We start from the raw sequence: 21,712 nt of genomic DNA, 5'->3' as shown, positions 1-21,712 counted from the left end.
GTGGCCTTCATTCACCCACTCACCGTGTGTCTGTTTTTGTCAGCAGCGCAGCGATGGCCCCTATGCTCTGGTGATAGTGCCGACGCGAGAGGTAAGCAGGCCCGCCTTCCTGGGCCTCGTGTGCGCCAGTGACGTCCTGTGGACTTTAGGTGTTACCTGCGTGCTCTTCTCCTTTCCCTTGCTGGCTCCTCGTAGGATGAAAACTCAAGTACTCGTGGAAAATAATAAGTGCAGAAAAGCATTTCCTTGTCAAAGAAACCACTGATGGCACTATTAAATTTCTGTCCCTTGAAAAGGGATTAAAGGGGCCAGTGCTGTGGCGCAGCTGGGTTAGGCCGCTGCCTGTGACACCCTCGCTGCTCCACTTCTGAGCCAGCTCCCTGCTGTGCTCTGGGGAAAGCAGGGGAAGATGACCTAGGTGCTTGGGCCCCCGCACCCACGTGAGAGACTCAGATGGAGCTGCTGACTCCTGGCTTTGACCTGGCCCAGCCTGGTCGTTGTGGCCATTTGGGGAGCAGCAGTTGGAAGACCTGTCCATCTGCCTCTCTCTCTGCAACTCTCCCTTTGAAAGAAATAAATCTTTAAAAATAAATAAAATTTATGTTTTTTACTTATTTTCATTTTATTCGAAAGGAAGGGAGAGAAATCTTTCATCTGCTGATTCATTCCCCAGAAGGTTGTGGTAGCCAGGGCTGGCCAGGCTGAAGCAGGAGCCCAGAACTCAATCCACGTGTCCCATGGAGGTGGCCGGAAACTGGCTGCAGACGCAGAGCTGGGTCGTGAGCCCCGGTACTGCGATGCGGGATGCAGGCATCCCAGGTGGTGGCCTAACTGCTGCACCAAACAACGCCCTCAGAGTGTTTTTGTCTTTTTTAACAAGTTAATTCAAACTCAAGAGCATTGGCTCTGAAACTGAACTTTGATTTTTTAAAGAAACTATTACTACAAAAACTTCCCTTTTTCCTGAACGTTAAATTTCTCCACGTTTTTCTTTCTTGGTGGAAATCTCTGCTGTCTGACCTGTTTTATTTGCCTACAGAGGCAGTTTCAGACTGGGTGTCTGTTTTCTGCATCAGATGCTAATCAGTCTGTTGCAGAAAATTGATTATGAGGTGGAGGTTTTGAGCAGCCGTTTTAGAACCTGCAGCGCCCGAGCTCAGCTCTGCCCCCAAGAACAGGCAGCGGCTCTGAATTTCTACAGCAGCAAACTTGCTCCTTGCTGGGGATGTCTCATGAACACTAATTAATAAGTGCTGTGTGTGTGTATATATTCTATATATGCATGTATATATGTGTGTGTGTGCTTGGATAACAGGGTACTGTAGAGAATTTTTGACGGTGGTTAATGTTACACCATTAACTTTTATTCGTCTGGTTTCCGCTGGGCATGTGGGTTTTGCCTTGTTTTTGTTTTTGTAGACTTGGGAACGAGCATCTGCCAGTCTGAGACGCCCTGGGCTGGTCTCCTTCAAAGGCTAGGCTGTGCGTCACCATTCTGCTCTGCCCCTCATCCGCCAGCGATTTTCTCTCTCTCTGAGGAGCGCTAGATTAGGGGGTGACTTTCCCCTTTTTTCCATCTTTGTGCACCAAAGACTTGAACTTCTGTGTGACGCTCTGGGAATTTGAGCCAGCAGAGGGAGCACAAAACACTATTTTTGTGTATGTCAAAGAACCTTTATGCTCGGTTGCGGAACCAGCCCAAGAGCGAGGCGCGTTTCTGGGGCAGATTCTGTGCACATAGGGTCTTTCTTCCCTTGAGCTTTGCCTCGAGGTGGAAGTGTTGGTCCTAATCAGTCACACTGCCTGGGGAGGAAGGGCACGCTGCTCACGATTCTCTGTCACCCTTCACAGCTGGCTCTGCAGAGCTTTGACACCGTCCAGAAACTGCTTAAGGTAAGGCAGGCGTGTGTTCAGCTTTGTCCTCTTGGGCTGGCTTGTGAGGGAAGATTACCCCCAGTCTCCTTGTTTTCGCTGGGGTAGGAATTCCTCTTTGCCCCTTCCTTGATGTCCCCACTTTCGCTGGCACAGTGTCTGAGGCTGTGCTGATCTCGGCCTTGCTCCCCGTCAGTTTGCAGCCCAGCCGAGTCACCGTGCTTCCTGGCGCTGGAGGTTGTGTGCTCTGTCCATCCTGTCACTAGCAGCCGTGGGCTGAGACCCCTGGCACAACCTCAGGAAAGCGGCTTCAGAGCTGGCGTGGGGTGGTAAAGACAGTGGGAAGGCTTCGGACCCAGAGCCTGCCGGCCCCGCGAGTTAGCGCGTGATTGCTCTGTCCTGCCCCTGCCCAGGCAGGGAGAGGGCACTCAGCTTGCTGGAATGCGTTTTCAGTGCAGGCTCAGCGGGGAAGGCGGGGCGGCTGCTGGGACCAGCGCAAGCGCTCCCGCGTCCCGCCCACGGCGCCGGGAGCTGGCTGTCGCTGTCGTTCTGGTCACTGCCGCTCGTGACCGTGTGTGCAGCCCCTCCCGCGGTGAAAAGCCCGAGTCCTCCCGCTCTGCCTGCTCGTTTAAGGGGTCGGAATCTAGAATCAGTCCTGTTTTCAGCGAAGGAGCGTTGCGCTGATTTTGGTCTGTGTCTTTCTCTAGCCTTTTACCTGGATTGTGCCCGGAGTGTTAATGGGAGGAGAGAAGAGGAAGTCAGAAAAAGCCAGGTAGGAGGAGGTCCACTCACTGCTGACTCCTTTTTGAATCTGGCTTCCCTTCTGTTCGATAAAACTTGGTCCTTCCAAACCTGGGGAGACCCTGTCTCCAACCAAGCTTCCTATCCCCGTATGTGGACGGCCCGAGCCGGCCGAGAACCGTCACCTGCAGACAGCGCTGCAGTTTGAAATATTGATGAACCTCCCAGCAGGTTCCCGTCTGATGTGGTTGGCAGCAACGCTCACGTCTTCCTGGCCGCAGCCCCATGATGGCCCACAGACGCGCCCCGCCCCCACCTCCAGGGTGGGCGCCTTCTGTGCGGCTTTGCTGCTCGGTGTTATAAAAGTAAGATCACAAACATAGCGCCTCGCGGTTCACTTTTTATATCCAGATACATTGGTCCCTCACTTAAAATTGGTGTCAGTGAAAATTGTTCAACAAGTATATGCCAAATTGCCTGCATTCTTTCTAAAATTCTTTTAAAGCATTCATTCATTTATTTATTTACTTATTGGAAAGGCAGCGTTACAAGAGAGGGGAGGAAAGAGACAAAGAGAAAGGTCTGCCTTCCACTGATTCACCCCCCAAAGGGCTGCACTAAGCTGGGCCAGCCTGAAGCCAGGGGTGTGGGGCCGTCCACTGCTGCTTTCCCGGGCACATTAACAGGAAGCTGGATGGGAAGTGGAGCGGCCAGGACTCGAACCTGGGGCCTATACGTTATGCTGGCGTTACAGGCAGGTGGCAGCTTTAGCTGCTGTGCCACAACACTGACCTAAAATACTTTTATTGTATGACAGCTTATTAATTAGTAGTTACCGCCAGCCAGCAAAACGAGCCTGAAAGCTGTAGGCATCGCTCAGGGTTGAATTCTGCTGTGAAAACACAAACAACGTGGTGGTTTTCCTCTCACCACAGTCTGATGCATCCAGTCCAGGACTGGCAGTGTGCTCTGTGTCTTTCTCTGCCGTTGTAGGAGGCGCCCATGCATGATTACCTCATGGTTTCAGTTAGTAGCTGGAGCTCCAGCCATTACATGTTCCTGCCAGCAGGAACAAAGATGGCCATCCCTCTTCCCTCTAAAGGTCCTTGAATGATCTGTGCACTCCCCTCATCTGTCTCTCTCATTGCTAGCACATAAGCAGATAGCCATACTTAACTGCAAGGAAAGCTGGAAAATACAACCAACTAAAAATGTTATTCTGGGGGCCGGTGCTGTGGCGTAGTAGGTTAAGCCTCCTCCTGAGGCACCAGCACCCCATAGGGTATCAGTTCGAGTCCCGGCTGCTCCACTTCCAATCCAGCTGCCTGCTAACAGCCAGGGGAAGCAGTGGAGGAGGGCCCAAGTGCTTGAGCCCCTGCACCCACGTGGGAGACTAAGAAGAAGCTCCTGGCTTCTGGCTCAGATCAACCTAGCTCCTGCCATTGTGGCCACGTGGGGAGTAAACCAGCGGATGGAAGATCTCTCAATCTCTATCTCTCCCTGTCTCTCTGTAACTCTGCCTTTTGAATAAAATAAAGAATCTTTTTTTTTTAAAAAAATGCTGTTCTGTCTGTTACTGTGAAATGATGGGGTAGTGGTTGCCTGGGAGGAAGTTGTCCCTGCTCTTCGAAGGCCCTAGGGCACAGTGCAGGCAGTTGTCAGGCGTCTGGAGCACCTGACCTGCTCCGGGAACAGGGTCCATGGCATAGAGCCTCTGAGAGCAGGTTGGAGAACCGTCCACCTGGAATGTCCTCTAAAGAGTCTGCATTGGCTAAAGAACATTGACTTTATAGATAAGATTCCTCTCGGTTAGGGTTTCATGATCCTGGCAGTTTCTGACCTGAGCAGGTAGGTGCTGTGGGAGTGGGGGGCACGTGGGTGTCTGTTTACCTGCTTGCCCCTGTGTGCTCCGTGACGTCAGGCCTGGCAGGCGAAGGGAAGCTGTCTTCCTTTTCCTCGTGTTTCTGTTGAGGTAGCCCTGTTTGATTGGCTTTTATGGTGTATAATTTTTCTGCAGACTTCGCAAAGGAATAAATATCCTTATCTCAACCCCCGGCCGCCTGGTGGATCACATCAGATCCACAAAAAACATTCATTTTAGTCGGATCTGCTGGCTGGTTTTGGATGAAGCAGACAGGTGAGCCTCGGCCGGGAAACACGAAAGGTGGAAGGGGAGGGCCGTGCCTGCCGCCTTCACTGTGACTTCCGCAGCCCCGTGTCACCACGTCTGTTCTGCATGCGGATCAAACTTCTTCTCTGACCGCAGAATCTTGGATCTGGGTTTTGAGAAGGATATCACAGTGATACTCAACGCTGTAAATGCCGAGTGCCGGAAGCGACAGAACGTCTTGCTGTCGGCAACACTCACAGAAGGTGGGTTGGGAAGTAGAAGGAGAACCCGGATGTCCCTGAGTCTTTGCCAGACAGGTCGCTCTGCTAGAAAGAAAGTGCCCCAAGAGGCCAGTGTGCAGACTCCAGTCCCACACACCCGAGACTGATCCCCATGGCACAGGGCAGGGGAGAGGTCGTCTCGGCGCTCGGGCAGGGGCACCTGTGCCCAGATGTTGCGGGAAGATTTCACTGCAGGTACCACCCACCGTGGGGCCCGGGCTCAGAGGACGCTGCCCTCTCTCCGCCGTGCACTGTTGAGTGTAGTCCTCACACCTTTTCCCAAGGGGCACCGCTCTTAGAAGAGGTTGCTGAAGCTCCTTCTGTCTTCTGCCTTCTCGAGGTGGGGATTCTTAGTTCTCTTCACAGATGGGACACCGAGGCCCGGAAGGCTCCAGAATCGCCCCACACGATGAGTCAGGCTGAATGGTGGCTCAGCGTTCGGGCGCTTGCGCCTGACTTACTTGATTTCCTGGGCCTTGTGATCCGACACACACGCAGGGCCATTCATGCGACCCACAGCAGTTCCAAGAGTGTATCCTAGGGAGCATGAATTTAGACAGGATCCACGGAAAAGAGATTCTGTGGTCAGAAAACTGGGAACTGTCCCGTCCCCTCCCTCCTCCTTGTAGCTTGATGGTGCATGTCAACGGCAAAGCCGCCTGGGAAGCCTGTTTAACCCTGGACCCCTTTGGAGGGTGGGGGCGGGGACACCTCTGATGGTCTTCCATAGATGACAGAGTTGAGAAAACGAACGTGATGGCTTGGTGGGGCTGTGGGGAGTCCAGGGAGTCTGCCTCCACCAGGCTGATGGTAGGACACATTCATGCCAGGACCCTGTTAATGAGCTGATGGTGTGTGTGGGTGTGCGTATGTATCTGTTTTGCTCTTTGCACTCTCTCCAAGGTGTGACACGGCTGGCTGACATCAGTTTGCACAATCCAGTCAGTGTTTCTGTCCTGGATGAAAGCCGTGACCAGTGTAACCCAGAGGGCAAAGCAGTGCAGGAAGTCGGTCCTCCACAGCCTGGTTCCCGGCCGGATGGCTTTGCGATCCCAGAGAGTCTGGATCAGCACGTGACACTGGTTCCCAGCAAACTGAGGCTTGTCTGCCTGGCAGCCTTCATCCTACAGAAGTGCAAGGTGCGACTGCGGCTCAGGCCTCGCCTGTCTGGGGAGGAGGAGCCGCTGTTCTGCCTGTGTCCGGCATTGGCAGCAGTGGGCTGATGGCGAACCGGAAGTTCTCTAATCTGTCTCTGACTCTGAGTGCATAGCTGTGTGTCTGTACGTGGAGCTAGATGTGTATATTGTGTGTGTCCTTTCTGCCGGAGGATGGAGAGCGGGTAAGGGACCCCAGGTCGGGGAGAGTCGTGACGTTCACCCCGAGATCTGTGTGGAGTATCTGAGGAGGAACGCACAGGGGCGCTCCCACTCGTGGGTTTTTTTATTTCATTTTTAAATTTAAAATTTTTTTATATGTATGTGTTTATTTACTGGCTAGCATGCATGTGACTATAAGCTCCACAGAGGAGGAACCTTGCCGTTTTCTTTTTAAAGAAGTACTATCCATTCTCTTCAAAGAGAGAAAGAAAGATCTTCCATCTGCTGGTTCACTCCCTGGGCCAAGCCAAAGCCGGCTTGCTTTGGAACCCCATCGGGTCTCCCGTTTAGGTAACAGGGGCCCAAGCACTTGGGCTACCTGCTGCTGCTTTCCCAGGTGCACTGGCAGGGAGCTGAATCAGAAGTGGAGCAGCTGGGGCTGGCACCGTGGTGCAGTAGGTTAATCCTCCCCCTGCGGCGCCGGCATCCCCTATGGGGGCCGGTTCTAGTCCCAGCTGCTCCACTTGCAATCCAGCTCTCTGCTATGGCCTGGGAAAGCAGTAGAAGATGGCCCAAGTCCTTGGGGCCCTGTACCCACGTGGGAGACCAGGAAAAAGCTCCTGGTTCCTGGCTTCGTATCGGTGCAGCTCCGACCATTGCAGCCATCTGGGGAGTGAACCAGCAGAAGGAAGACCTCTCTCTCGCTCACTGGCTGTAACTAACTCTCAAATAAAATAAATAAAATCTTTAAAAAAAATAGAAATAGAGCAGCCAAGACTCAAACCAGCGCTCCCACGGGATGCTGGCATCACAAACCAAGGGTTGACCTGCGGCCCCACACCAGCCCCACACGTGTGTGTTGAGGCCTCCTCGTATCTGTTTGCTCAGTAGACTCAGATGTTGGGGGAGCAGCAGGTGGGAGGGCTTGAGAGCTGGAGGGTCTGCCAGGCCCGCACGGTGAGCCCTGAGGGGGAGGGGGAGAGGGAGAGAGCGCGGACACCCTCCTCTGCGGGGTGCTCTCCCTCTCCAGTACCGAGACGCGAGCACGTCCATGTCTACCTTCTTTGTGGAGGGGAATAGCAGTTTTTAGAAGAAAAAAATAATCAGAATCATCTGTTTGAACTCAGAGCCAGTGTGAATATGTATATTGGAGAAACACTCATTTTTAGCGTCACCTAACCTTAGAAACTTACGGTGTCTCCCCCGCCCCGTGTCGCTGTAGTTTGAGAAAGACCAGAAGATGATCGTCTTTTTCTCCAGTTGCGAGCTGGTGGAGTTCCACTACCACCTCTTCCTCCAGACCCTGGCGAGCGGCTCGGGGGCCCGGGCCTCGGGGCCGTCACCATCTGCCTGCACGCGATTAAGATTCCTGCGGCTTCACGGCAACATGGAACAGGAGGTGAGCACAACCCCTTGGCCAGGTGGCCCGGGCCCTGCATGAGTGGCCCTGCGTGTGGCCCTCGTGAGCCGCGCCGGGCTAGGGCAGGCACTGCTGGGTTGAGCTGGGCAGGGGCAGCCTGTCGTCCCGGCTGGGTTGAGCTGGTCAGGGGCAGCCTGTCGTCCCGGCTGGGTTGGGCTGGTCAGGGGCAGCCTGTCGTCCCGGCTGGGTTGGGCTGGTCAGGGGCAGCCTGTCGTCCCGGCTGGGTTGAGCTGGTCAGGGGCAGCCTGTCGTCCCGGCTGGGTTGGGCTGGTCAGGGGCAGCCTGTCGTCCCGGCTGGGTTGGGCTGGTCATGGGCAGCCTGTCGTCCCGGCTGGGTTGAGCTGGTCAGGGGCAGCCTGTCGTCCCGGCTGGGTTGGGCTGGTCAGGGGCAGCCTGTCGTCCCGGCTGGGTTGGGCTGGTCAGGGGCAGCCTGTCGTCCCGGCTGGGTTGGGCTGGTCAGGGGCAGCCTGTCGTCCCGGCTGGGTTGGGCTGGTCAGGGGCAGCCTGTCGTCCCGGCTGGGTTGGGCTGGTCAGGGGCAGCCTGTCGTCCTGGTGCTCTCGCTTGCGCACAGGGCTTTTCCACCCGAGAGAGCTCGCGAGCCCCGCTTGGCCCGAGTCTGCCTCAAGCAGCTGTTGAGGCAACAGAGCACCACTAAGGAGCTGGCACCAGGGAAGGCTTTTGCCTTTTTAGTACCCAGTGTGTAATTAGGGCTTGATGTCTTCAAATTAAGAGCATTAATGGAGCTAAATTGTGGATCCCATATGGTACTGCTGAGCGCGGCTGCTGTCATTGTCAACAAGACACAGCGCTGCACTCGGAGCACTTTTGGTGGGGAGCGGGCACCGGGCACGGAAGGGGCTGCAGGCTCCAGCTCTATCTCAGCGGAGCGACGTGTGTGTCAGGGAGGAGTGTCACGTTTCCCTCTTTCTGCAGCACTTAGCCCTCGCTCCTAACCAGGCTGCCCGGCAGGGCGTGAGGCTCACACCATGGAATTGGGAGAGGAAGGGCGGACGGGCATGGGAGGAGGAGCCATCTTGTCCTAGAGGAGAGGTGAAAGCCAGGCAGAAACCGGTGAGAGTGGAGCAGAACCTGCTGCCACAGCGGACGTTTTAGAGCTAACAGAGACATTGGAGGTGCGACATGATCCTAGACGGGGCCGGCCCCTGTCGGCTTTGCTTGTTTGTTTTAGTAATTAAGGAGATGGAGGCCCAGAAAAGAGACTTTACTCAAGGTCATTCAAGGACACAGCTTATTACCACAAGATTGCATGGAGTCTCCGAATGTTCCAGCCTGTCCGAATTTCATAAGCCTGATTCGATCGAGGTGGTTGATTTCATTCCTCAAAGCCGTCTGGGGCCTGGGGTTCTGTTTTAAGCTTGGTTCATCAGTCCGCAGGCCTGTTTCACAAGGCACTGGCAGGACAGCCCTGAGGACTCTGGAGAGGGAGGGGCTTGGTCAAGTCCAGGAAGTGTAACAGTGAGGCACAAAATTGTGCAGTTGGATTGTTCCCACTGAGAGCCCAGCGTGGTGGTTATGGCCGTGCCCTCTGGGGGGCAGACTCCCTGTGTTCCAGTCCTGGCCCGTCGGTTACTGGCTGTGTGGACTCCGCCTCGGGCTCAGGGTCCCTGACTACGACGAGGATGAGGATGGTGACAGCGCTTACTTCCCAGGGCTTCCTGCAGGTGAAGCTCTGAGTGCCTAGGGAACGGGCCGCGCCACGGTTGCCCTGTCTTTCAGGGTGATCCAGCTTTGATTAAGAATCTAGTTGTTGTTTTTTTTAAGATTTATTTTATTTATTTGCGAATGTGGAGTTCTAACATCTTCTGCAGGAGACAGGCAGAGGCAGGAGGCAGCACCCCGCCTTTCATTTTGCCAGTATCGGGGTGCAGTGTCTCACTCCAGGCCAAGCTGAGACGGCCCCAGGTCCGTCGTCCCTGCTGCTTGCCCTGTGCGCTGCCGGCAGAACCTCAGAACGTTCTCCCGAGCTGACCGCGTGGCAGGCAAGTTCTCAGTGCTGGTTGTGACGAGCTGCATGCTCTGTGGAGGGAGACGTTTGGCCCTCGCCTGGCCTCCCCGCGTCGGTCTCCCCAGCGCCGTGCCCTCTGTACCGGGTCACCTTAGAAGACAGAGTCCACTGCTTTCCCGGCGAGCCGCTCTGTGCCTGTGAACGGCCGTCGCGGTAGGAAATCGGGAGAATGAGGGAACTCTTAGCTTCCCTGGCTGGAGCTTTAACTGAGTTACAAGGCCCGCCCCCTTCTCTTTGCAGGAACGGACAGCGGTGTTCCAGGAATTCGCCCGATCCAGGACAGGCGTCCTCCTCTGCACGGTGCGTAGCAGTGTTTCCTCTTGACAGTCTGTGGCCAACCCTGCGGGGAGCGGAAGCACCCCTACAAGGGGCCCTTGCTGTGGCTGGTCTCTGCCGCTGGCTTGTCACCTGACTGCCACACATAGCTGGCTACCACCGGGCAGAAGACTTGGCAATTTGCTCACTAATAGTGGCAGCTGTTGGCCTGAAAATGTGTGAATCTTGGCGATTTCCATCCACCAAAAACTTGTAAATTACAGCTATCGGGAGTGATTAGAGCTGAGAAAGTCTGCCCACAACAACATACTCCGCTCGCCTCTGCGCCCCTTTCCTTAAAGGGGAAGCACACGCCTGGACAGAACTTGTCCGCTGCTGCCACTGGCCCTCGACTCTCGGGGCCTCCGTCTCTGCTGTCTTGCGCAGCTGCAAGCGCAGCACTGACCTTTCTAGTGCGCGTCTCCCGTGCTCCTTGGAGACTGGCACCTCGCCCTTTACGGTTTCCTCTGAGAAGTCTCTGCGCCGTAGTTGTTGCCCCCTCTCTGCCATCTTGGACGATATAATTTCATCTCCAGTGGGCAGGTGGGAAAGCTGTGTGTACAGTGAGGAAGTCCACTGTACATCCAGTAGGTCCAGGGAGCATGTGCCAGGCAGCCGTGTGAATGCCCCGCAGAGCCTTACGTAACGTGGGTACTTCCTAAGGCGCGCCGTGGCTCTTAGCATGTTCGGGGAGCGCCGTGGCTCCCAGCATGCTCAAGGCAGTTGAGACAGTTTCTCTGTAGATTTAGAGGTTGTGGGTGAGTGCAGCCTTGTTTCTGGGGAGGGAATGGGGGTGTGCGGGTGTGAGTGTGGGCACTCATCTACGAGGCCTGTCTGGCCTCCTTATCAGGGGCCGAGTCTCCCATGGTGTGAGACACTGTGGCCGTGACAGTGTCTTGGAATGCTTGGCTCTAGGGAGTTCCGTGTCTGACCAGGCAGCCCTTCCCTTTAGACACCAGTCCATAAGTCAGGCGCTTCTGTCTGCTCTAGACCCCATCTCTAAGTGCCTGGTCTAGAGTGAAGATTGATGAATTGTGCCACAAACCTTCATCTTGTCCAGTAATGCTTTGTGGGACCAGACCTCAGCCCACCGCTCCCCGCCCTGTAGCCAACAGGCCCCTGTTTCGGTTCCTTGAACGTGTCATTCCTCTTGTTCTGGCCTTGAGGCCATGTCCATGCTCTTCTGTCTGCGTGGAACACTCACTGTGGCCTCTGCTCGGCTCCCAGCTTCAGTTTCACTTCAGGAAGTGAACCCCAGGAGCCCCGGTTCTTCCCGCTGCTCACTCCCACTGTGCCCCCTGTTCTCCATCATGCTGTCATACCTGGCGAGGTGTCGTGCTGCCAGGTCGTAAGCTCTGTGAAGACAGGGAGTGCCCTGCTCGGCTGCCTCAGGCACTTGGTATGTGTGAGTTGAATTGGCTGGACGTTCAGAGAACCGCCAGTGTGGGTGCCTTTTCCTGGAGCCCGAGGGAGGCGGAGGTGATGCGCTTTTCCACATGTGGGTGTTACCTGAGGCCTGAGTGTCACAGACCGTCTGTAAATGGAACAGAAAGCAGTGGTGAGCTTTGTTAGGACTTGAGTTAGGTAAGAGCAGAACCTTTCCCTTCCACCCGAAGATGCTGGTTTCCTAGCGTGCTGGTGCCGCCATACATACAGACACGGGCAGCTGTCAGTCTCCGAGCCAACTCCGTGTATCTAAGGTGAGATTTTGGTTTGGTTAGCAGCTCTACCTGGGAGGGGAGATGGTTCTTTCTGAAACACGCATAATTGTCAGTGGGTCAAAGCAGTGATCACATCCCTGTTCTTTGTGGCCGCTGCTTGCAAGTGGTCCTGTCGGCCAGACAGAGCCCTGAGGTGGGCCGTCCACTGTCCTGCTGAAGCACAGCACCTGCTCGCCCCCGCGTGCCCTGCCAGGCCGGGTGCCGCGTGCGGGGAAATCTCTCCAGTTCCTCTGAAATCTTCTGGGTTGTGGTCGTTGGCTCGTCCAGGTCACGTCCCGTGTGCTAGCCTTCTGCCACGGCCTCCGCTTGTCTTCAGCACGCCCTGAAGAGGACTGGAGAGCGGCTAGCTGGAGGGGCTGGCTCGGTCTCCGCTCCAAGCTGGCTGTGAGCACGGGTTTAACGTCGTCGACACGTTCTTTGGTTTGCTCGGTGTTCTGCTCCTTCTACCCTGCTTGTTCAGTTCGTCCTGACACTTCTGGTGTCAGAGAGCTGTGGGCACAGGAGATGTGCTCACGCCGGGCCCAGGGAGATCCTGTCACTCGGCGTCCTTGGAAGCCGCCTGTTGCTTGCCAGGCTATCTGAACGCTCTCCAGGAGGCGCCTTGGTGTTAATGAGGACTGAGGGCCACGTCAGGACGAGGCAGATGGAGACCTGGCTTCCTTCGATAAGGAGGAATCATGTTGCACACTGAGGGGAGGTTCCTCCCCATTTACTCTTAACTTTCGCCATTTTAGTTTATAACCCCAAGGTTTCTTTCGTGGAGGCCTGCAACAACTGAATGAATGCCTTCAGGAGACTGTGTGCACAGTCACGCTGTTTCCTTTACTGTTAGAAAAAATGCCTCCCCCCCCCCCCCATACCCCGTGTCTTTCTTCCTGCTAGGAACAGCTACGGATATGTATGTGTGGGTATTTTTCATCTTGATTGTAAACATCGTAAAAACAAGGGTCTTGGCCAGTGCCGCGGCTCACTAGGCTAATCCTCCGCCTGTGGCGCCGGCACACCGGGTTCTAGTCCCGGTTGCCCCTCTTCCAGGCCAGCTCTCTGCTGTGGCCCGGGAGGGCAGTGGAGGATGGCCCAAGTGCTTGGACCCTGCACCCCATGGGAAACCAGGAGGAGGCACCTGGCTCCTGGCTTCAAATCAGCGTAGCGCACCAGCCGTGGCGGCCATTGGAGGGTGAACCAACGGAAAAGGAAGACCTTTCTCTCTGTCTCTCTCTCTCTCTCACTGTCTAACTCTGCCTGTCAAAACAAAACAGGTGTCTCTCTGGACCAGCTTTGAGTGCTGTTGCCATTGCAGACGTGTTTGCCCGGGGGGAGGTGAAGTCTGGGCAGAAGTGACGGGTTTGGGGGCTGCAGAGACCAGTCTGTAGAAGAAGAGACGTATTCACAGCCAGGTTAACAAGGACGTAGGGATTTGTAGGAGGGAGTCATTGCAAAGCCTGAAGCCCACTTTCTCAACGGAATTGAGAAACCAGAGGAATCGGATGGAAGACAAAATACAAAATATCATCCCCTCCTGCTTATGGTGAGGAGTCGCACTAAGCCATAGGAGAGGAGTGTGGTTTGTACCTCGGAGTCCTGTCGGTGAGGGGGCCCTGAGATTTCCTGGGGCCGCTGGTTCTCCGGCCGGCCAGAGGCTTTCTGCTGGGGTCCCTGCTCTCCGTGCTGGTCCCTGGCAGGTGGAAACTGTCCCACAGAGCAGGGTCACCTCCAGCTCCGCGCAGCCCTGCTGCCCGCTGCTCCCCCAGCAGAGCTGGGGTCCTGCCTGGGCCTTCTCCAGAAGGTGCCCATGAGTCCCCCGCGCCGCCTGCCCCAGCTCCGGCTCTTCTCGAAGTACTGCCGTCCGCGCGGCCCTTCGTTTCCTCTCTCCTGGGGAGCGGCCAGCCCAGGGGACAAAGGCGGCGAGGTCGCCAGACGCACGTGTCGGTCCGGCACCTCACTTTTCACTGGGTCCCGTCTTCTAAGTAAAGTTTCTCTCCTCCATGGTGTTCCGTGTGTGTCCGTGGGGAGGTGGTTTGGAGATTGTTTGCTGTTTACTCTGTTACGCTAACTCATGTTGCCAGTTTTTTGGCGGCTCCAGCCAAGATCTCTCGCCTCTGACAGCTTCTGCACTCTCTCCTTCCTCCTCTGATTACGCAGCCCAATCTGTCACCCGGACAACGGGGGCCTGTACCCTGCTGATGGCTTTCCACACACGGCAGTAATGACTTTTGGCAGGCCGGGAAGGCGTCAGAGGCGAGTTCGCTGCGTCCCTTCTCAGAGAGACGGCAGGCCCCTCTCCCTGTTCGTAAAAGCACTTTGTGAGGTGCTTGGGTAAATAAATGAGTCATTTTAATCCAACTGACAGGCTGGCACCTGAGCAAGCTGCCTTCCATCTGTACTCCCAGGTCTCATGGAGGCAGCCAATTGTCAAGCCCGGGGCCTGCAAGGCCTCGCCGTGGAGTGTCTTTCAGAACTGACTTCAGCGAGTCTTTTGCCCTAATTAGGTTAGAGGAATGGAGCTGGGCTGTGTCTGTTCAGGAGCGGCGGAGACGCGAAGTCTTGTGGGTCTGCAGCAGGTCAGTTTCCGGCCGGCCCGGTGCTGCCGCTGACAGCGCTCCACAGAGATGGAGCCGCTTCTGGCTTCTCGGTGGTGCCTGCCCAGGGAGGTGCGAGGGGTGCAGCGGGGGGAGGAGGGGATTCGGGGCGCCCTGTCTGCCGCAGTCCCACTGTGACATCATCAGGCTGTGGGGTGCTTGAAGCATAGTTCGTGGTATTTTCCACGTGTGCTCTCCTTTGCTCCTCAAAGTGCCCCCGTGAACTAAGTGGGACGGTCCCCCCAGCCGTCGTCGTGGGGGTCAGCTGAGGCAGAGCGCCGCCCTGACCTGCCCACACTCTAGAGCTACCGTGAGGTAGTCCGTCCAGGCCTGCCCTGCCTTTGCTCATTCCCTGGAAGCCTGGACTGGGACTAGAAGGAAGAACCTAAAGCAGTGGCTGGATCAGGTCTGCGTGAACGAAACCAAGAGGAGGAGGAGATGGCGGTGCTGTGGGAGGAGTCCCCAGTGCAGGAAGTAGCTAGACAGGGAGGTTGTGTCCCGTGCGTGTGCCCAGAGCTGGGTCACCCACGCAGGAGGTAGTTTCATCTGGTTGAATTTATTAAACCAACGTGCATTAAATTTTTTACAAAGCTTGTCCGCAGTGCTCAGGCAGCCCACTGTCGCCGATAGTCACTTCTCACCGAGAGCTTAGCAGACTGAAAAACCATCAGTTTTCTGAAGATGTCGGGTGTGGTTAGTATAGCGGGCGGTTGTGGGACGGCAGCAGCAGGTGGAAACCCTTGGTTGGTGGTACCTCCCCTTCTGCTTGCACACTTTCGGATGCAGCCAGCCACCATTCGGAGGAAACCAGCAGATCCCAGGGCTGAGTGAGGGCAGACAGGTCCTGAGCTGTCTTGGTGGTCTGGACAAAAGACGGTGGGACGGCGCCTGGGAGCTGGGAGCGTGCTTCTTACGGAAGCTGTGCTAGAATTGTTGTTCCAGGATAGTGTGCATCTGGCAGGCATGTCAGTGTCCAGGCCTGAGTTCTGCTCCACTTCTGACTCCAGCTTCCGCCTGTGCTCACGCTGAGACGGCTCCAGCACGTGGGTCCCTGACCCTGAGCGGAAGACCCTGACCCTGATTGGGTCGGGCTCCTGCTTCAGCCTGGTCCAGCCCCAGCTGTTCCAGGCATTTGGGGAGTAAACCAGACAATAGGAGATCTTTGTCTCTCTTTTCCTTTTCCTTTCAAACAAAAATGAAAATTAGAATGTATATCCGAACCCTTAGTGATGCTTGGAAGGGGGCGGGGGGCGGCTGTTCTTTACCCCGGAATTCACAGCTGCGAGTGAAGGATGCAGCGATGGACCAGGACGGTCACCGTTTGCAGCTGCGGGGTAAACATGCGAGGAGCATCAGCAGATGCAGAACCCTTTGGGAATAGGGCATTCGCGTGGTCTGAGTTCCACTCTCCACTCACTCACCGTGAAGGAGAGAGACATCTTCACAGTGGAGAGAGCTGCTGGCTCCCACTTTACCCCGGGGACTGAACCCAGGACACGCTGCCTAGGGGCCTCCCGGTGTGGAACCGTGGGCAGCACACCTCCCTGAACCCGCGTGCAGGAGGGCACCTCAGAGGGTCCATAGGAAATTGAATTAAACCATAAGCTATTGTGGCACGGAAACCTGTTGAAGCCATGCGTAGTTTTCTCATGGGCTTCTTGAAGCACTCTCAACCCCAGAATGCCTACCTTGAACCCCACCCCCACCCTCAGGAAGCCGGTAGAGCAAACCCAGACTGGGGGAGCCTGTCAAGTCGTCTGGACTCTGCGGAAGTGACGGTCGTCAGAAAACGGCTGATGAAAGGCAGAGGTGCCGTCGTGGCGTGAGTCTCGAGTCCCGGCAGTAGGATGCATGAGAGAGAAACGACTATAAAAAGCATGCTAGGTGCAGTTGGAGAAATTTAAACATAGGTGTTCAGTAGAAAATAATGGTTTTTAATATTAAATTTCTTAGTGTGATAGTGGTGTGCTTATATAGAATGCCTTTTTACTTAGGAGATACTTGCCAAAGTATGTAAGACTGACGTATCATGATGTTCGCAACTTAGCTTCAGATGGTTCCAAAGTGTGTATGTGTGTGTGTGTGTACATGTGCACACACCCACACCAAGAAAGAAAAAGAGGAAGCAGGGGCCGGCATCGTGGTGCAGTGGGTTAAGTTGCTGCTTGTGAGGCCAACATCCCATATCAGAATGCCGTTTTGAGTCCTGGCTCCTCTGTTTCCTGTTCAGGTCCCTGCCAGTTCTGGGAAGGCAGTGGAGGATGGCTCATGTGCGTGGGCCCCCGCACCCATGTGGGAGACCAGGATGGAGTTCCTGGCTCCTGGCTTCAGCCTGGCCCAGCCCTGGATGTTGTGGACATTTGGGGAGTGAACCAGCAGATGGAAGATTTCTCCTCTGTTTGTCCCTCTCTCTCTGATGTTCTGCCTTTCAAATAAATAAATCAATTTTTAAAAAGAAAAAGTAAACAGCACAGGAAAATACAAAAAAAAGTAAAAATCGGCCAAGTCTCCCTGTCTAGAGATAAACCATAATGGACAGATTTTTTAAAAATTATTTATATATTTGAAAGGCAGAGATACAGAGAGAAGGAGAGAGAGAGCTTCCATCTGCTGGTTCACTCCCCAAATGGCCACAATGGCTGGGGCTGGGCCAAGCCGGAGCCAGGAGCCAGGAACTTCTTCTGGGTTTTCCACGTGGGTACAGGGGCCCAAGGACTTGCCATCCTCCACTATTTTCCCAGACACATTAGTGGGGAGCTGGATCAGAAGTGGAGCAACCAGAACTCAAACTGGTGTCCATATGGGATGGAGGCGCTGCAGGCGGGGGCTTAACCTTCCACAGCACAGGGCCAGCCCCGTGGTTTACAGTTTTGTGAGCCTCCTTCAGGGTGTCGCTTACTGATTTATCCATCAGTTGGTCCATCAATCTGTCCAGCTGCCTGGTTGATGTTTCTGGGTTTTGTTACTCTTTCTTCATGCCCCTGAATTTTCTGAAGAAACCAGATGTTTGGTTGTTTCGAATTCTACATTTGGATTTGGCTGATTATGTCTTCCTGGTGTGGTTTGACATTTTCCTTTTTTCTCTCATATTTGCTGTAAACTGGTAGTTGGATCCAGACACCTGATTCAACTTGGGTTCAAAATGCAACAAGAAGACATCATAGATGACCCTCTGTTTCCTATTGTAGGACTTTTTAATTACGTCAAAGCATTGCGTGATCTCAGTCAAAAGTGTAAAGGTTGGGTAAAGGAAGTCTAGCTCTTTCTGTCCAGAACTCCAACACTGACTGGGCAGGACTTGGCCACATCTGCTGCTGGCGGACGGTGGGTTCTCTCCAGGTTGCAGGCACACACAGAGCGGAAGCGTGTCATCTCCTGCGTCCGTTACTCTCTGCCGTGCTGGTGCGTCTTTGGGTGGATTTCTAGGTGGGAGCTTGTTCTGGGTTGAAGGGCAAGTGCAAATGTGATTTCGCTGGACATTACCAGGCTCACCACCACAGGGCCCTGTACCGCTTTCCATGCTGGCCAGCAGCGTGTGAGGCACACGGCGCCTTTTTTTGATGGTGGGGTGCAGTACTGTGGGTTTGAGGGTTGCCTCCACTTCTTAGCTGTCTGCGGATGAGTAGCTTCGTCTCACTGAGCTTGCTCCCCTCCTCTGTCCGATGGGAGCAGGCGTTGTTGGGAGGAGTTGTTTTGAGGATTCGTCCAGATCATGCAGGTGGAGTGTTCATGCAGGGTCTGGTCTGAGTGCGCAGTGCCAGCTGGGGACAGTCTCCTTCTGACAGTGGCTCCTGAGTCAATGCTGAGTGCGTATTTCTGCGAAACATCCAGAGATTACCATTTGCCCAGTCTTCTCAGAATGGAGAGACGCTAGAGCGCGGAGAATTTTTGCTCTTCAGGTATTGACTAGTTGAAAAGGAACACATGACTCGCCATTGCTTTATAGTTTCCAGCTGTCTGGGTGAGTCTTTGAGGTGATTAGCAGCCCTGGCCTGCTTTCTGACATGGCTGGCTCTCAGAGGGGCAGGACTTGGTCTCCTGCTCTCTGGGGCTAATAGGCGGAGTCCCGAGTCGCTGTTTGGCAGCTCCTGTCTGCCACCGAGACCTTGAGGGGTGGCAGAGCAGGCGCAGACCTGGATGCCATGTGATGCGGTGTGAGGTGTGCTGACAGAGATAACCCATGAGTGGGTTCATCGTGAAGTGGCTTTCTGGATTAGATGTAGGCCAGCAAAGCATGCTGCAGGTTTCCAAGGCCTCCCTCACTCACAGAGGTCACATTGAAGTTCTTGGACTGCCCTGTGGAATCCATTCCCTTGCCCCTACCCAGAGTTTGCAAACACAGGTGAACCCGGATGTGTTACGGGCCCCCTGCAGTTGTTTGCAGAGTTGGGGGGTGTGTGAGTGTGTGTGTGTGTGTGTGTGTACGTGTCCTGGGGAGGGGGCCGATGAGCACTAGATTATCAGATGTTTCCATGACCCAAAAAAGGTTCAGAAACCTGGTTCTAAAGCCATCTTCTCTTCTGTTTTGAAGGACGTTGCAGCCCGAGGCTTAGATCTCCCTCAGGTCACGTGGATTGTTCAGGTAATTTTTTAGTTGTTAAGGTGTGAGCTTGAGGCAGGCCTATATGATCGTGAGCGGATGCATTGGCTTTAACCAGAATAATTATTATTACCCTCTTGGGTGTTGCCCTGGTAACCAGGCGGCAACGAGTCTTATCTGCACAATTCTGACATCCGGCCCACCGGCCCGCCGCAGAAAGCAGCCGGAATGCGGTGTCAGGAGGAGGCGGCAGGCGCTCCTGCTCCCACACTGATTGATGTCACCAACTGAAGTTCCCACAGTCTGAACATAACGGGAATTATGCGGGCCCCTGGGAGGCCTCATTGTGACCAGAGGAGACGGCTCAGCTGTCCTGAGAACTGTGTCCTGCCCATTGACCTGGGGAGCCGTTAAGTTCCTGACAGTCTCTCACACACCTCTAGCCTTAGCACGTAGCCAGAGGGCACGGGTGTTAGCATTACAGTTTAGTGGGTCTGGTTTTGTTTTTTCTTTTCCTTCGTCTCCACGATGGTATTTTTAAGCCCTTCCGTGTGGACCAGGGAACAGCTGCCTGCTTATTCAGTTTAAGTGGAGCTGCATGCCTCCCTCTGTCTAGGAAGTCTGATCTGCTCGCCAGAGATGATCACACTGGAACTGGTCTCCCTGCAGGCCGCAGAGCCACCTGGAGATCAGAGCTAGGCACAGTGCTAACTGCAGGAGACCAGAGACCACGCTGACCACTTAGGGCCTTCTCACATGCGAATGTTGATTAGTTTCCTGCACTGGAGTGACCTCGGTCATGTTTGGCCTCTGATCTTTGCTTTGTTGATGAAGACAGAGTGATTGCCAGAGGTCACAGGAAATGCTTCGGGAGTGCCCTTGGCCCGCGTCAGAAGTTCCCTCAGCGGGAGCAGAGGCACCTCCTGCCCGTGCTTGCCCTGCACCTCTGCCGCAGGGGTGCGGATGCAGCTGCTCCCGGGGCCCAGCAGTGGAGGTGGACTCCGCCAGCAGAGCAGTCGACCCCTTCCCCGTCCAGGGTCCTGTGTTCCTCATCTCTACTGCTTGGTCTGCGGGAGAAGTGGCCAAGGTCATGTGGGTAGTCCTGGAGACATTCACCCCCACCTGCCTACATTTTCCCCTTGAAGTCACCTCAGTGAAAAGATGCAGATAGGAAAATGAAGAGACCTGTGGAGAAGTAAAATTAAAACGGAGATACTGGGACGGGAAGACATGGCGTTGTTCTGAAACTTGGCCACTGCTCTCGTTTGCGTGTCAGAGCCTTGTTACTTCCAATGAAGCCGGGAGTTTCAGGGTTGAGTGACTTCTCCTTGTGATTGTGTTAGGGTAACCATAGCACCAGAATTTAATTCTTGGGCTACCTGGAGGCAGGTGAGGGGTATTGCACTTCCAATTAATGGCAGTCCCTTGATGTATGAATGCCTTCATTTTTGTTACCCTTTTTAGTACAACGCTCCGTCTTCACCTGCAGAATACATCCACCGCGTTGGAAGAACCGCCCGGATTGGCTGCCACGGGAGCAGCCTGCTCATTTTGGCTCCTTCGGAGGCAGAATATGTCAACTCCTTGGCTTCTCACAAAATCAAGTGAGTCAGAAACCTGAACAGTTTCGGCTGATCTCACCTAATTAACTTTCTGTCGCTTTTTGCAGTGGATGGGCTTTGTATGCTGACAAAGAGCCATTAACCCTTGTGATCCCTAAGTGAGTCCCAGAATAGCCAGTGGCAAGAATTAAAACCCTTCCTACCGTCGGCACATGGCAGGCTTCCCCGTGTCGCAGGGCTCCGCTGCGGGGCGATCCGCTGCACTCCACTGTCTCTAAGGTGGAGGTCTGAGTTCTCTCCCCTGCACAGCGAGGGCCCAGCACACCCACACAGCAGCTCACGGAGCTTTTTCACAAGCAGGTTCCATTTCTTGGAATTAACAAATTGATTTGTCTCCTAGTAAATAAGTATGCCTGTATGCCTTGTGCTCCTCACACAGTTCCTCTCCTCCCTCCCCGCAGACAAACCAGGGAGGAAATGGTTTCAGGGTGAATGGACCGCAGAGGGCCCATCTGCAGCCAGGACGTTGCTGGTGCTGTCTTGTGTGTAACACAGTCAGATGGCAGCTCCTCACGTCCCCCAGGTGACAGATTCTAACCCTAGGCCCACAGACCCCGCGGGTGCAGCAGGGGAGCTGACGCGGAAATAATTCACTTGGGCCACGGAAGTGGATTTGTTTTGTTTTCTGTAAAGTCTGTAACCCCAGAAATAGCAGACCCTGATAGTGAGCAGGCACCTAAAGCCATGAGCAGTTTTTGACACCGACCTGCTTTAAAGAATTTCTTCTGCTCGGCCGTAGCACGATGATGGGAAACGCAGGCACAGCCCTGTGTCTGTCTAGGGTGGTGGGCACGGTACACACCGCGCCCAGAAGCGGCCACGGCTGCCCAGGTGCCACTGAGCACCAGGCTGTGCTGTGGGCATGGGTCTCAGCCGTGCTGCAGGATGGGGCCGGCCGATTTCTTGTGTTTTCTTTGCCCACCCCTGTATTTTGTGTAAAACATCAAATAAAACAGACCTTTTCCCCCTAAAGTACAAAACTGGGAAAATCCTTGCATTATACATCCAGGCAGACAGGGCCCTGCTACAGGGAGCCCACAGGAGCAGGGGCAGACTTAGACCCACCAGCGAGAGGCGGGCGCACCTGTCCCCAGCTGTGCCTGCCAGGCTTCCCGCCCACAGAGCCCTCCCTCACGCTGATTCCGACTTTTCAGAACTCCTTCCGGGT

The 21,712-nt window shown here is 54.8% G+C and overlaps 1 protein-coding gene across 1 annotated transcript in view; it reads left to right on the top strand.

The window, feature by feature from the left end:
* Positions 1-21,712, top strand: part of DDX31 (DEAD-box helicase 31) — a 69,042-nt gene that overhangs the window by 16,711 nt on the left and 30,619 nt on the right. The window contains exons 7-16 of the mRNA XM_051835359.2: positions 47-91; positions 1,852-1,893; positions 2,580-2,644; positions 4,631-4,750; positions 4,880-4,986; positions 5,908-6,143; positions 7,543-7,719; positions 10,008-10,067; positions 18,914-18,964; positions 20,387-20,526. Coding sequence (XP_051691319.2) covers positions 47-91; positions 1,852-1,893; positions 2,580-2,644; positions 4,631-4,750; positions 4,880-4,986; positions 5,908-6,143; positions 7,543-7,719; positions 10,008-10,067; positions 18,914-18,964; positions 20,387-20,526 — 1,043 coding nt within the window. The remainder of the gene's footprint in view (positions 1-46; positions 92-1,851; positions 1,894-2,579; positions 2,645-4,630; positions 4,751-4,879; positions 4,987-5,907; positions 6,144-7,542; positions 7,720-10,007; positions 10,068-18,913; positions 18,965-20,386; positions 20,527-21,712) is intronic.

The sequence above is a fragment of the Oryctolagus cuniculus genome, chromosome 1 (assembly GCF_964237555.1).
Source record: "Oryctolagus cuniculus chromosome 1, mOryCun1.1, whole genome shotgun sequence".
Classification (NCBI taxonomy): Eukaryota; Metazoa; Chordata; class Mammalia; order Lagomorpha; family Leporidae; genus Oryctolagus; species Oryctolagus cuniculus.
The sequence above is the reverse complement of the archived record's forward strand: the minus strand, read 5'-3'. Positions and strand labels throughout refer to the sequence as shown.